This window comes from Pelecanus crispus, chromosome 11 (assembly GCF_030463565.1).
Source record: "Pelecanus crispus isolate bPelCri1 chromosome 11, bPelCri1.pri, whole genome shotgun sequence".
Taxonomy (NCBI): Eukaryota; Metazoa; Chordata; class Aves; order Pelecaniformes; family Pelecanidae; genus Pelecanus; species Pelecanus crispus.
This window is the reverse complement of record NC_134653.1, coordinates 34,581,773-34,597,937: the sequence shown is the minus strand read 5'-3', so window position 1 is coordinate 34,597,937 and position 16,165 is coordinate 34,581,773. Positions and strand designations below refer to the sequence as shown.

At 40.5% G+C, this 16,165-nt stretch overlaps 1 protein-coding gene across 2 annotated transcripts in view; it reads right to left on the bottom strand.

Moving 5' to 3' along the window:
• LOC104036388 (transmembrane protein 132C-like) overlaps positions 1-16,165 on the bottom strand; it is a 225,807-nt gene that overhangs the window by 57,035 nt on the left and 152,607 nt on the right. For both annotated transcript variants that reach the window (XM_075718741.1, XM_075718740.1), the window contains exon 4: positions 162-345. In XM_075718741.1, coding sequence (XP_075574856.1) covers positions 162-345 — 184 coding nt within the window. The remainder of the gene's footprint in view (positions 1-161; positions 346-16,165) is intronic.

The window sequence follows — 16,165 nt, the reverse complement described above, 5'->3', positions numbered from 1 at the left end:
ACCATTAAATGAGGGCATGATTTTAGCAAGGGTCCTACAGAGCTATAAAACGGGGAGGCAGGGCAGAGAGCACTCCTTTGCAAGCCTATCTGAGGCCTGATATACATTTTCTCAGACCACATACAGATCGGATGGAGCAACATGCTGAAACGGTTTCTTACCATCGCCAATGGAACAATTCCAACAAGATCCTTCTGGCAGATGAAGATTTCAGACAAGGTTATGTCTGTTGTCCCCTTCCGAGGGTATTCCACCTGCCAGGTGATGGGCTGCGTCCCAGAAAGGCTGCTGAAACTGGCTATTTCAAAGTTCATCTGCAGGACCTCATTGAATAAACTGTTACTTCTGAAAAGAGGAAAACAGGGAAAGGGAAGAGCTATTACTTTTGCTGAAGAAGGCAAATGAAGTGAATCATATTAGCTACTGGAAAATGCAGCTATTTATATGCAGATATAACAGAAGGCCTTTTCCAATCTACAACTTCTTCAGAGCATACAAACTGGAATTATTCAAAATGGGTCAGCTGCTCTTACTATGAACACTATGTGGAGGAATAAAATCCAGGTTATTGTACCTGATGAAAGCAAAATGTACTTATACCATTACACGTTTTTTATGATTTTGCAAGTATGATTCAACCCTACTGCAAGATGGATCAACCAAAGTTAAGTCCAGCGCAGCTCATGAAGACTGAAGAGCCCGGAATTAGCGCAGCCAAAAAGAAAAACAAGATTCATCGTATACATCCACCATCAAAATCACATAAATCCTCAGCAATGAAACTCAGTATAACTGAAGTTCATATATGCTATATGGAAGCCATTAAAAAAATTAACACGATTAAATGGTAAAATGACAAGATTAGTCTAAACATAGAGGTACGCTCTGGAAATTAAAAACCTGGGCAGCTGAGACCAAATAGAAAGAACAAAGCTATGGCAGGTAAAATATACTATGAAGTCAGGAGGCATAAGATAATTTGAATAACAAATATGAAAAGACATGCTGAAATCCTTTCCCTCGCATTGAATTTCTTTAACTACATCAGAAATAAAAAGAAGATAAGAAAGGAATTTGCTGGACTATCTGCTAATTTAATTTAAAAAAAAAGAAGTACAAGTTATTTGCATCAGAAATTATACATTAACTTTTCTGGGACTTTCCAAATGTCTTTCCACAGTGTGGAAAGTCTTAATATTTCACAGAATATTACTTCAACCTAACCCTACGCTGTAATAATTTTAAAATGAAGAGAAAGACAGGCATCTTCCTAGCTTCAATAACCCAATCCCAGCTTCATCACACCTTTGGATGGATTCATCATGTAACAGCTTCAATTTTTCCTCTTTTTTTATGTACAATACACGAAGGCCCATTTCTGAGAAAATCCATCAAGAACTGATCATGTACGAAGCACTTATATTCTCAAGTGCTAGACTTTGCTTTTACCTCTGAACAGAAATCACCATTTTTTATTACTTAAGACATATTTGGTGCTTTACTTTGCATGATTACTTTGAAAGCAAATGCGTTCCCCTCATAATTGTTATTTTGATTATGGGTTTTCATTTGGATGGCTTACTCTGAAAAGTCTTAATACCGCCTAATGCTTTAAATTTATTTCCTTGCTGTTTTCTTGCTGTGTCGAGAGAGAGAGACTGTAACACTTTTGCAATAGTGGTATACTTCCTCCATGCATTTAAAGAGTGATTTTGTGTAGTAATGCGATAGATGGATGGGGTTAGCAATTCATAACTCAAGACCAGCCTATTCCCGTTTGAAGAGCTCCTACTAAATAAATCTTACAGCTTGTAAATACAAGGCAACTGCGATAACTGTAGTTTACATACTTCTGGGACATCTCAAAATGAATACATACTGGATTGAACTTTGTAATTTATTTGAAAGCATGATTATATGCAAAGACACCCGAATCACCTGAACTACAGCATTCATTTAGCTGTTAAAGGCACCATTATGCCTTAGATTAATGACACCTGAAATGCCATTATTTTCACCATTTCCAGATCTGATGCTTAGTAACTGACAGAGAAAAAGTTTTTACATGTGATTGACTATCTCAGTGCTTTCACTTACGCTAAATAGAGAGTAAATTTTTGCACACATCAAAGCTGTTCTAAGACATAATATATGTCAGGAAAGTTTTCCTGATCAAGAAATCTACACTTCTCTAAATAGCCCCTGAGCAGATCTGAAATGTGTAGCTCTACAACAAAAGCCCCACAACTCTACCGGTAGGATCAGAGAGCCCTAGGTGGGAAGCTGTAGGTGGGAAAAGGGCTCATTCCCAGCCAGCCCACTGATTCCTGATGCATTGACTTAGCTGAGGGCTGACCACCTCATTCTGGCTCCCAGCTCTCAATTCACAACACCTAATTTTCCCTGGTCCTTCAGACAATTTCTAAGAGTTGCCTGGTGTTCTGTTCATGAGCTGTCCATACTGTTTACCTGCAGCACACACTTGAGCCTGGCTTTGAGCTACCCAGGGGAAAGACCCAGAACAAAATCTTTGGGCATCCTGTTTCTACATAGCAATTCATGGCACACCTCACTCCAGTGTGGACAGAGCACAGCCTGCTGTAGCTGGCCATATCCAGGTATCCACACACCCTTGTAATGATGTCCTATGATTGAAAATGGGCAGTATGAGGTGACCCCATCTTTTCTACTTGATTCCTGAGATCACCTGCAGTATGAACCTTAGTTCAGGCTGGCTACAGTTAGCATGCACACATGCAGACAATTTTGGGAAGTTCTCCAGGGATGATTTTGCAGGCAGGGACCTGCCAGCTTTCAGTGTAGACATAGTTTTTTTAAGTTACTGTCTCAGTATTCCTAGTCCATATTTCATACATGTATATGTATCCTGTAGTTTACATGTGAAGGGATTCTTCTTTTATTCCAACCCAATAGCATGGAGGACTCTAGTACATCTTTTGGATTTTATATTTTAAGTCCGTGATGCTCAATGACTTTGATTATAGCAATCGAAGAAAACGTCAACATTTTTTCATCTACTATGCACACACATACACATTTGGAGAACTACATGGCAAACTGCACAACTGTAATGTGAACCGCACTTGACTGCTATTGCCTTAGTTTCATTCTCAGCAATATTATCTTCGCTGGAGCCACAAACAAACCAGCCTATATCTCTAAGAAGCACTAAACTCCACCATAAACAAGTCTGATGTAAACTGACCGACTTCCTCCCAAATGTAGAATTATCGGAATCACTCTTCCACCACTGACAGTTACATCTGCCACCGTGCGATCTTCTAGGACTAAAATGAGGGACTTACTGTCCATGTTTTATTTATATACCATCTGTTGCAGTGGGGCTTGAGGGTCATACACTCCTAAACCTCTTCTCCGTTCCGTTGCAGACATGGCTATCTCAATTTTGCACATGAGGGCTGAAGGAGAGGCTATGTGACACACACAAGGTCACAAGGAAGACTGGGACAGGGTGAGGGACTGATCTGTGTTTTTCCAAATCTCGTTAACCACTGGACCATCATTCTGGTATCGACGGAAATGGGAACCACAGCACTTGATTCTAGTCTTAAATGGTCTTCAGTGTATGCATCTTAAATTTCAACATCCTTTTGTACATGAGGCATATTTTTGATAATTGATGAGCTATTCTGTGAAAGAAATCACTGCTATCCCATTTTACAACATTGCTTCAAAAACAGCTACTTAATTTGGATTTCCTTTTCTCACTGAGCACGTGGTACCACTCACTGAGCTATTTCAGCCAAGTATCTTCTTGACCCATGACAAAGATAGGCTGCTTCTTCCCAAGGTATCAAGCTGCAGTGGTGGAGAGAGATCATAGAATAGAATCATAGAATCATTTAGGTTGGAAAAGACCTTTAGGATCATCCAGTCCAACCATTAACCTACACTACCAAGCCCACCTAAACCAATCAAGGGTAGACTAGACTAAACCATATCCCGAAGTGCCACATCTACCTGTTTTTTGAACACTTCCAGGGATGGGGACTCCACCACCTCTCTGGGCAGCCTGTTCCAATGCTTGACCACCCTTTCCATAAAGAAATTTTTCCTAATTTCCAGCCTAAACCTCCCCTGGCGCAGCTTGAGCCCATTTAAAAATGGTACCAAATGGTACCAAATGGTACCAAATAAAAATACCAAAATACCAAAGCCCAGATAAAAAATGGTACCAAAATTCTTTTACAGAATTCTGTAAAACATTGCTAAAATGTTTCTTTTGTAAAAAACGTGATACAAAAATGTCCAGAAATATGCATGCTGTAAGATAAAGGTTTTACTGGCGCTTTTTCAGGATGACCTGCATAATTGTTTCAACGCCTGCATTTGTGAGTAATGCACCCATCTCCCTCCATAGCGATAAAGCCTTTACACAATGTCACACTATCATCAGTTTCCTCCTTCTCTCTTCATACAGAAGAAACAGAGAGATGATCAACAGCTGGGAAAGCATCCACTTGAAAAAAAATATGCCTTCAGAGATGTGTAATGGCTGAGAAAAAAACTTCTCATGAAGCACATTTAATGTTCAGAGCTTGTTCACTGACTGAAACAGCAATTCCTTAATATCTAACATTTAGAACTGCTCAGCAGCCGGAACAGCAAGTAATTATAAAACTTTTCTAAAGTACACAGCACGTAGTGATTACAAATGAAGCTTCATGAAGGCAGGGCTTCTAAGGAATTGCTCTGGGGTGGATATATGAGTCTAATTTGATTGGACTGACAGTTCCCCTGGGCCAGTTCACTCCTTGGATTTATTTTAGTTTACAAATATGCTAATCATTCAGGGCTAGACTAGACCACATGCTTGCACAAGGGAGTAAGGACGCCCTCTGATCTGCTAAACAGCCACTCCGGCTCTGGGTCTGAGCATGCCAGCATAAGCGAGGAGCGCTGAACCCATAGCTACTCCTTTGCCGGACCAGATGGGCGATGATTAGGTGCTACTTATTGGTTACAGCAGCTGAGCCAGCAAGTTAGTGATGGGGTTAGTAATTTACTACTGGCATAGGCTAGCAGTAAATCACTACCCCAGGAGAATGAGGAGGAACTGTGCTGCAGAGCTGTGTGAATGCTTCTGAGGAGCACAGTTTTAGAAAAAGAAGGTGGAACAGAAATATTCTGTTAATGGAAAGAGAATAAAAAATGCATAAAAGACAAAACAGAAGTGACATAGGGAGAAACTGCCATGGTACTCACCAGCTCTTGCCAACTATAGGAATAGACCGAAATATATGACAGAACACACACTTTTGTATCAGCTAGTGTTAATTTAACCCGGATTCTTGATTTTAGAATATTTTTGAGTATGATATTAAGCATTCCTTTGCAACTATATATTGATCATTCAAACCTTCAGTGCCCTGAGAAATATTTACCCTTGGAAGGAGATTGTTTTTCTATGGACGCCCAGGACTGGCTGTATCAAAAGCTGTATTTAACCCTCTCTTTAACATAGGGATTTAAAGCATGGTATCACATATACACAACCCATGGACAGACTCATAATATGGGTAATACCACAGATGCTAGAATGCAAAACAGATTCTGTTTCTCTGCAGAGGTCTAGTAAGAGGTGGAATGATGTTAAACTCCTCAATGCTGCAACGGCTTGTACTGGCCACGCGTGGCTAGTGCTCAGCTGAGCCCAGAAACGGTGAACCACAGGCCCAGTGCTGCAAAGGCTTTCACAGGGTGCACTGGGAGAAGGCAGGCAGATAATTACTAAGAAAAGCTGTGTGGAGATCTCAGCTGATGTAAGATCCATAAACAAATGGAAATCTTTGTCGAATGCCTGTCTACATGTGTGGACCAGGAGTCTCTGATGAGAGATTTCAAAGTGTTGGGTTATTGCTCTGAGTAATAGAGCGGTTTCAACTCTTAAATGAGTGAATCTTAGGACTGCTCCAGGCTAAATCAATAATTTCAATTTATTACAGTGGCTCTCAAAAGAGAAATTTTAAAAAGCCTAGATTAAAAACATTTTTTAGCCATCCTTTATTCCAACAGATTTCTACTGAAAGTGCCTAGGGATCCAAGAATATTTTGACCTGCTGAAAATTTAGCAACTCTTTTCCTCTTTTATGCTATCTAGTTTGACAGTGACAACCTAATGCAAGATCAGCACTTACTAAATGACATAAAAAATTGAAAAGCGTACAAATTCCATTATCCCTCAGCTACGTTGCACATCTTACTCTTCACTAAAATTAATGTATTGAAGTATGTTACTGCTATGTACAGAGACAAACTCTCATCAAAAGCCAACAGTCAAACTGGACCCCAGAGCGCTCTGTACTTCAGCCCACTTAGATGCATACACCAATGCCTCTTCCCTTCTTAGAAAAGACTATAATGGGGTACAGGACATATGTTCCTCTATTCCTGCTATTTTCAGTTTCTTGCTCCTCCTGCACCTGTTCCTAACCACATTTGATAACTGGGCCATCTTCAATGGACACACCCTAGGGTCAGGATGAATCACTGCAATTTAAGAAAAAATAACAAAAGACAGAGATTAGAACCTGATCTGGGAAGTGCGTCTGATGATGACTTTAAAGATGATGAAATTACGTGGGCAGCTCTTTCCACATCAATTTACTTACATAGTCAGCACTCAATGCTAACAAAGGGTGGGTCATTAGCAACCCAGGTTGCTTTGAATCAAACACCTATGAGCTAAATGCCGTAATATCAACCACTGGGACCTTAAGCCATCCATTTCCCTTCTGAAAGACTTGATCAAATGCAGTATAAATGCTTAATATAAGTTTCTTACAGCAGGTCCTTAATAAGAGCTGTTACAAAGGTAGTACCTTTGAAAAATGGTGGAAAGGATGTGGTAATTAAAGAAGAATGGCAACTACTGGAGACAAAATGCAGTTTACATTTCTTATTTTGCAATATTAGCTGGCTTTCATCTTTAAACCATAAAAACCAGCAGAGGAGAAAGAAAAGGATGATCTATTTTGGCAATTAACAGATAGGGAGGACATAATTTCATGGAAAACTACCACATTAAAAGTATTACGAAGATCTTCAAAGGAAAATATACAGGGTATAACTTAGCAAACTCTTGAGCAACATAACATAATATATATGTATATCTTCAAAAGGATGATATAATGCTTTACTTGTTTTCTTCATACAGTCCAGATGAGGGTTAGATTAGTTAATAAGGTTTCTTAGCTTTCTTGTCATAAACTGTGATATAAAACATAGCTTTTTGATTAAGGTATTGGACTGAGACAGGAAATCTCATTTCACTTCCTAGCTCTTCCACAGCATCCTTTAATGACCTCAGGCAAGACATGAAGATACAGATCCTTACAGCTAAAATAAAATCAATAGGAATTAGGCATCATGGAGCTTTAAATAAAACCTCTGGTGTCTGTCTGCTACTTTAGGCACCTGAACACGGTACCTTTATCACGTCGGGCCTGAGCCCCAGGATCTCAGCTGGGTTCAACTACATGCCACACTGGAAAGAGTCAGAAGACCACTCACGGTTCATCCGCTGCATTATGCTGAGAGCTCCCACTTGCGAGGGAAATTCTTAGCTGACAAAATATGCACTGTCCGGGTGGCTTAAGGTAGAGAAAGCCTGGGGTGCCATTTTCTGTGCCTTTATTTTCCAGTTGAACAATGTGAATAATACTTTTTTTCTTCTAGTCTCAAACAAAAACTAAGAGCATGTGGTGTCTATCTGACTTCTCTGTACAAGCCTTGCCCACAGATGCTAATCTCAGTGATGTTAACTGCTATCCTAGAACAAACAGCAAAAGTCATGTTGCAAATCCGAGTACAGAAAAACAGAAATGCTCCTCTCTTGGGCAGGCAGAAAGCTGAACGAGACAGTCCCTAAAGCAGGGAGACCTGACTGGGGATTACTAAATCACCAATAAATGCTGCAGTCAAGACAGCAGGCTCATTAGTCTTTTCTGATACTACCTCACATCCAGACACAAGGTAGGCAAGATGGATTTTTTTCCTTTTCCCAAAGGAAGCAGGCATGCAAAACCCTCAGCCTCAGACTGGTGCCATCGTATAAAGGCTATGTGCAAATCCCAGTACTGAGCTATCATCATCTCCCACCTTTATTTCATTTCCCATTCAGTTTGTGCAAGGTATTAGTCTGCTAATGTCTTCGTTATAATTTCGGATAACAAAATACATAGGCAGATTGGTCAAGAAATAAGCTTTCACAGTGATTCATCATCTCTTCCTGCCTCTGAGAAGGACATTTTCTACTTAGTATTCATTCAGTGCTGGAATCTCTCCAGAATCAGTGTAAGTAAGCAGTATTTTCCTCTTTTGAAGACAGCAAATGTTTAAGCACTGAAAATCTTCCAAGGGACATCACTGGAAAGGAGACCCTGAGCAGAGATTTTCAGAGAGATTCACTCCAAACCCAGTGCTTTCAAATGGAGAAAGGAAGTCAGCATCATTCTGATCATCAGCATTAGATTATACGGCTCTTTCAGCCTGCTAAAAGCAGCAAGAAGAGACCAAATACAAAAAAGCATGTTTTATCATTCACTTTTAATTGCTTACTTATTAGTTTGGGAGCAGCCAGTGAAACATATGCAGAGAACACCTTTGAGAAAGCAGCCTATATAAGAGATTTTCTGATTGCAAATATCTCGTGTGTGTGTTTTATTCCATTTGTAAGCAACAGTACCCCTGGAATTGATACAGAACAAGGTACTCCATTTACTAAATCCATTTATGAGTTGGGCAGACTCAGCCTCCTCTTTCAGTCCCCACTGGTGTCTGTCATTCATACCAAGCCCTACTTGCAGAAACTACAATGCAGCATGACTCAAGAGACAGGTCACCAGTTTCTTGAGCATCCACTCCCGGGTGCCATACTGATATTCTCCAGGGGGATATAAAAAAATCAAGGTACCCACAATTAGCAAGAGGTTTTGAAAATATGATCAAAATGGCACAGAGACGTAGAAGGGTCTGGTTACTGGAGTAGCCCCAAACAGGCTACCCCTTCCAGTGAAGAGGTGGCAGTTGCTGTTGACATGACCAGTTGATTTCTTTAATAACTGGTTACTAATATTGTACTGTGCCAGACACTTGTGGTCTGTTACGCCCTCAAATGACACATTGATCAAAGAAAGGGATGCAGCCTAACTGCCGACTGCTACGCACCACATCCCTCCAGGTACAGCTCATGTAGATGTATCAGGCATTTGCACCTGTTTTGAAACAAACTGAAGATGAAACTGCATTATGAATCAGGTGGCAAGACAAATCACATTTATATGTAACTGCATATGTAAATCAGATGTGTGATATGCACATCTAATTTACAAGTCAGGTGTCTTCAGATTCCAGTTCCTACAGTTTACTGTGGGGTTTTGTTTTTTACTGCTCTGCTAGCACATCTGCTTTTGGGCTATGTTTGAAACTCAAAAAATATTGGTGCATAAAGATCCCCAATTCCTTTTCAACAGGGTAGCTGCACTTGCCTACTGGAAAAACACATAGAAAGTTAACCATTCACCAGGCATGATGAAATATCTGCATTTTGTAGAGGCAATGGATATAAAGAAAGCACACATTTAATGGCATAGTAAAGGAAAAAAAAAAAAAACCCATATAATTAAGTGATTAACCATATAACATTACGGTGAAACAAGGAAGAAAATAACCCGAAGGTGAGCTAAAGTAGTTTTTCAAAGTCACTAGCCATGAACAAAGTTCATGAGGCAATGAAAAGTCAAGCTTGTGGGTGACAGCCCCATGCTTTCCCCTGCATTCCATTTGGGCACGATTGCAGCTTTTCAAGTTCAAGTGCACAAAGAAGGTAAAGGGATTTTTCAAATCAGAAGCAAGGATCAACAACTGGTTGGTGGCAGCTATCTGAAGAGACCTCCAGTTTAGCTGAAGAGCTTTTCTAGGTGTCTGTGAAGCTGCCTGAATAGAGAGTAAAAGATCTTGAAATGAGCCGCGTCCTTTGAGAAGTAAGCTCAACAGCTGCAATTTCATCACAGAGCAAAGTCAGCTTGTGTGGAGTCCCTCGGACTAGAAGCTGCAGGGAACTGCATAATACTGTGCACAATCTAAAGCTAGAGAATATCAGCCTGGGGAAGGCGGAGAAGTAGTTTTACTTGTAGAAAGACAATATATTTTTGCAAGCTTCACTAAGGAGCAGCAGGAATATATTCCTTTCCCCCAATCTCAGGTCGTATCTCCTGTTTCAGACCATATTGTTCCCCTTATCAGTACTTGTAGAATATATGATATTCTCTTTTAATCCTACCCTTTTCTTGTAAATTCTCTTTAATGTTGTATGCTGCTGACATCATCTTTACCATGCTAAAGTAAAATACTATTCGAGTAAAGCAGAAACCCAAACTAGTCTTAGGAAAAGACAGTCTGAGCAGTAATAGTAGGATAAATATTGAGCTCAGCTGAAACACCACATAAATGCAAATGACATAGGTGAGAATCGACAGGAGAGCAGAGTCTGGTACAGTGGTCTAATTCGGATCTACTGATTATCTGCAGGTATACTTACACTTTAGGACACTGTCACAGATAATTGTGAAGACTAGCCCACTCTGAATACATATGTCCAAAAGTTACCATCACAATACTGAGTAATAATATTTTGTTCTTTCACAATCTCTGTAAACTGCAACTATGCAGTATGATCTTGCAAGGTCAAACTTGCAAAGGAACATTTCACCGTCTCTTGGCATAGCTTTGTTGCAGTGCATTGAGAGTTTATAGTATAAAACTGTGACAAGCACTGTAAAACCAAGGCTGTGCATGGAGAGAAGTGTGAAGGACAGGAGGGCGAGGGGAGTTCTGAAAGCGTTACTCGTGTTAAGCCTTCCATCCCCTAATTCACTATTTTGGCATCGTTAGGCTGGCCTTTACATCGTGACCATAAAAAAAAAAAGTTTAGATCTCCAGGAGGAACACACATTTAATACCCCTTGATGTACATTATGCATGCAGTTTACTAAATCTGTGCTCAAAAGATATGAAAGGAAAAAAAACCACCGCAAGCCAGAAAAGTATAGGATAAGGCGCATCCCGACATTAATCAAAGAACTCCACTGAGATGGGGAAAACCATGAGGCAGTGCATCTGACACTGAGTAACGTCCAAGCACCCCATCATAAGGAGGAAAGTTTCCTAAAGGAAGACAGAGGCAACATAGGTTAGACAGCAACAAAAAAGAGGAAGTTTTAGCTTTTCCTCTCTATCTTTTTACTTCCCCTGAAGGGGTAAAGAGGGAGAGGAAGCTGCAGGAGCCATCTTAGACAAAGAATCTCTGTTTCGAGTTCACAGTAGAAAATCCTAAAATGCCAGCAGTGGTTGCTGTGATGTTTTATTCTACTTTCCCTTTCCCCTTCTTCTTCCTTGTCTGTTTTCTATTTCTTTTTTCCTTCCCCTTCTTTCTGCATGTTTAAAACAAAAATGTATGATGGAGAGAGCCAACGCTAGTGAATATCCTGGGGAAATTATACAAAAATGTGATCAACTTCTTCCGTCTGCAGTTATAAACCAGCTCTTCTTCACATTTACAAAAATCACGGACCCCAGGGCTTTCAGCATCTGTAGCTCTGGAATTCTGATGGACAAACCTGTATTTTACAGTTCATAAAGCAAAGCTTAACAATGCTGCCTTCCTAACGCCATCCACAGCTCTCACTCATTGTAAATTTAAAAAGAAGTTTATTAAAAGCAGAACCAACATAAATATTGGAGGTAGATCCATTACATTTCATGATACAGTTATTTGGTGGCTAACTCCAGTAGTTCACTTCTCCTGTTCAAGGATAATAAAAGGAAAAATGTCCCCATGACATTCAGTGGCAGAAATGTCACTGCTGAAGTGCCTATGATGTGCAATTAACATTTTTAAGGAGTCATTTAAAAGGATACTGTCAAGGCTGATAGATTTGAGATTACACCAACTATCTATGTTTGGATTTCTGCATAATTCAGCATCTCCCTAGCAAGTTCACCCTTTCAATTCTGGATATTTACATTTTTCTGTCTCCTTATGTCCACTGTATTGAGGGTACTATATGTATTTACAACTGACTTCTCCCCCATTGCTACATTATAACATTGCGTTACAATTGCAATCATCAGAGTTTCTATCCAAAAAGTTTTCATTTTTTTAATGTTCTGCGGTCCTCAAGCAAGTTGTAACTTTCACAACAAAAACCATTTTGTTTTGGAGCAAAAATGTAAGTTGGGGGCAAAAGAAGTTTGGTGTTACGGTGGAGTTAAAAAAAAAAAAAAAAGTCAAGTCATTCCCTGTTACTAATGAAGATATTGTCACCAGCAGGATGGAGACTTCAGGTCTAGACTCAGTGTGTTTGCATGGAGAAAAGAAGCCCTGGATCTTTGTTTCTTGGCAGTCCTGTCTGACACTTCTGCTTAATAAAATGACAAAGCAGGAAAATACAGAAGATATTTGCTATAGTAGAAAAACTGTCTTTAAGCACAATGTTCATCGAAGTTTCTATGAGATGCCAGCTACTTTTTAAAGATTTCATTGGACGACGACTAAATGTTTGTATTTGCAGCTAAAATGTTTCTTCTAAGAGCTGATAGCAGACATCAGTTCTCAGGCAGAGTGCAGAGACGTTCCTGTCTGACTGTCAGGCACATGAAGAGCAATGTGTCCTCAATATTTCAAGAAGACAAATGAAGGAGACACGATCCTAATGTTAAATGGCTTGTGAGAAAAGCAAGTGCCTACTCGACTGACAAAACACTTACAGATAAACTCCGAGAGCAACTTTGAAGTGATGCCTCTGACATGTCTGCTTCTGTCCAAATCTGGTCTCTTCCCTACAGCACCTCAATTAGAAAGCAGCTATGTCTAATTTATTGGGAAGTCTCAGTTTCAAATTCACTAAATCAGGCCCCGATTCAAAGCAAGAAAACACAATGGATTTAGATGAGGCTTTTGAGAGGTGTCGTGCTTTATAGAGGTGAGTAGGAAAAAATTTTCATCTTAAATTGAACCCCAGGAAGAGTGTAGGAGTGCTAGGGGGAACCATAGGCTGCATGACATCAGAATAAGCTGCATGATATCAGAATACTCTTTAAACAACAGTGAGTTTTTTTATTGCAGAAATAAACAAGAGTGTAGCACAGAATCTCTCTATGCACCATATAATTACACATTAGTCTCACAGCCCAAAGCAAAGGTTTAAAAATCTACTGTAATTTTTTTTCCAAGCAGTCACTACTGCCTTTATTATACCCTTCTTTCTATGCCCTTCTGTACTAGGTGAATCAAAATAGGTTTTTGTGTAATTATATAAATGACATTTAGGGGACACTGCCAAAAAGAAGGAAAAAAGATTCTAAAGAACAAGCCTCCCCTTTGGTGTTGAAATCTTCAACAATACCAGTCACCACTTGGGCTCTTTGTTGACTTTTGACACTTTGCTTGATCGGACAGGTGGAATCAGACTGATGGAAGTCCAGCTTTCCAAGGCTCTGAAGAAATGCAAAGCCAACAGCGAAAGCTCATCTGCACACATAGTGTATGCGTGCAGGATTAGAGCGGTGCAATGCCCAGTGAAAGGAGGAAGAGCACAACGAAGCAGGAGTAATCATGTTCACGAGGAACACACAAGTTTGAGATAATGCAGCTGTGACAACACTATTTCTTATGAAATCATAATCTGTCATCAGCAGGCTGGTGGCAGCACAGGTCTGAAATAGCTATTTGGGATGCATGGGAAGAAGCAGTGGAAATTAATGATTTGCAGTCACGTGGGGAGCAATTCACCACTGGGTGAATTTGTCCTGCAGAAATCTATGGATCAGAGCTGAACTCCGAGAGTCAGACTGCAGGCAAGGAGGACGGCTGCTGACTCACTCCTGAATCGCAGAGAGGCTTCCTTCTGCTGCTTCAGTCTAACAAGTAGATAAGTAAGTCCAATTAGTTTAATTTCAAAACTAAAATTGAGGGTTCTCTTCTCTCTAAGTGAAAATGAAACAGGAAAAGAGTAGAAATTCAATCCCGCAGGGAAATCCTCACAGGAGTGTACATTATCAGATTTACAGTCCTCTTCTCCTGGAAGGTACTTGCAGGACACAGTGAAGCTTGATGAGATTTGCAGGGGTGAGAGTGCCATGTGCTCAGGTTCTTTGCCAGTTTCTAAAAGTGAAGTTTATTTGCAAAGAACTGCCTACATCCACTCTGTGCTTTATGCTATAGACGGTCTGAATCGGTGTGAACTTCGTACATAAAGGTTTCCTTCATTTTATAAACAAGATTGATTCGGATCAGTAGTAACTACTTGCTAATGACCTTTCTACTAAATCTCTAGATCTCAAATCCTATCAATTTGCCTATCAGTCATCTCTTGGCCCAACCTGCCCCCGTGTAACGCTGCCTCAACTACTTTCGCAGAAAGCAAAAGCTTGATAGCAGCAGAGACTTTAAAAATTACAGATGGCATTACCAATTCCTTCCTTAAGCCCAAGTCAGAGGAGCTGTCCTTAGGAGTGCAACCGGCCACGTTACTGTGGATTGCCAAAGCATCGCTGCTCAGCTGAGCCCCGGTAGTCCATGCTGTTCAACTGGGGTAATTCAATTGCATTTACACCTTTGTCTGTATGTTAAGAAATCTTCTTACACTTGTTAATTGCTCCTGTATGAGAACACCAGCAGAAGAGACCCCGCAGCTGTGTGAATGTCAGATAAGAGACAATTCTTAAAGACAACCATTAGACGTCTGTCAGCCCAAGCTGTGCTATACTCTCATCTGAGCTGCCAGTGGGAAAATGCACTCATAGTTGTATGCAGAGAAAATCCAAGAATGCTGTCATGGATTCTTATTTGATAAAGCAGGCTTGCAGGAGTAATATGAAAAAAAGGTTAAAAAGGGGGAAGGATGACAGCCAACTAGACCGGGTGGTCCTGGAAATTAGCAGCACAAATATAAAGGAGTTTGCCCCTTCCGGCCTCTTCCCAGCTACAGATCCTTAATCTAGTTTGATTTTCCTGGGGTAGCAATCTGTCAGATGCATCCCCTTCAGAACAAGATTATAAACGGAGTGAATCATGGACACATTATTATTCCCCTCAGCATGCGGCACTTCTTCTTTAAATACAGAAACTGTAGCGTGCAGGAAATGATCCATCTATTAAAATTTGTGTCAACATCTCTCAAAACTCTTGAAGCTGTACAGTGAATGCTGCTAACCATTCTCCTGTGTCTGAAAAATCGGTATGATGACAACACTGAAATATGTTACATGCGACACTTTGGTCCTGACCTTACTTTCACTCAAGTCAATCGGCGTTCTGCTTTTGATTTTGATGGGAGTGGGGCCACTATTCCACTGTCACCTCTTTCGTACCCTCAGGCGCTCTCTCCAGCAGCACTGTCAGCTTACAGAAGCCAGGGCAATTTCAAAGTATTTTCTGATACCCAAGGCAAACCAAGGGATGACCTTTTCCACCAGCAGAGAGCTGCTTATAGGCTGCTATTGAATATTCCATCAACTGTAATGCTCTGCTCCCAGAGATGACCTGGTTGCACTGCATATGAGATGGGGTTTCCTTTTGCTGTCCCTCTCCTTCCCCTAATTCAATGAATCGGGGTCACGGTCTGATTCTCCTCTGTTCTGCACCTTTGTTGCTACCTCTACCAGGGACACGGCCTGTGCTTTAGCATCACTTGGCCAAGTATTCAACATCAGGCTGCACAGGACTGGACAACAAACAGTAACCCTTTCTTCACTTGGGGATTATTTCAACAGACACAGATTTTGGGAATGCACATGGCTGAGTGAGTGTCCATGCTTGGCCACGGAAAGTAAACATGCTTGTGCTCAAATTTTTTTGGTCACAGAATAAGAAAATAGTTGTAGCTGAAGCAACCTGAATCATTTAGGCTACCTGAAACACCCTGACCAATATGGTGCCTTGAATATCACAACAGAAACACAGGTGTTGTTGGTTCAATGGAATTCACGCTAAAATACCTGAACAAAAACTTTCACTTCCACAGATTTTAAATTCTGGCTAATGCAGAGAAAAAAATCTCTGTAGAGCAATCTGACATTAAGAGCTGAATGTCCAGGGGAGTTCAACTCTGCTGCTCTGGTG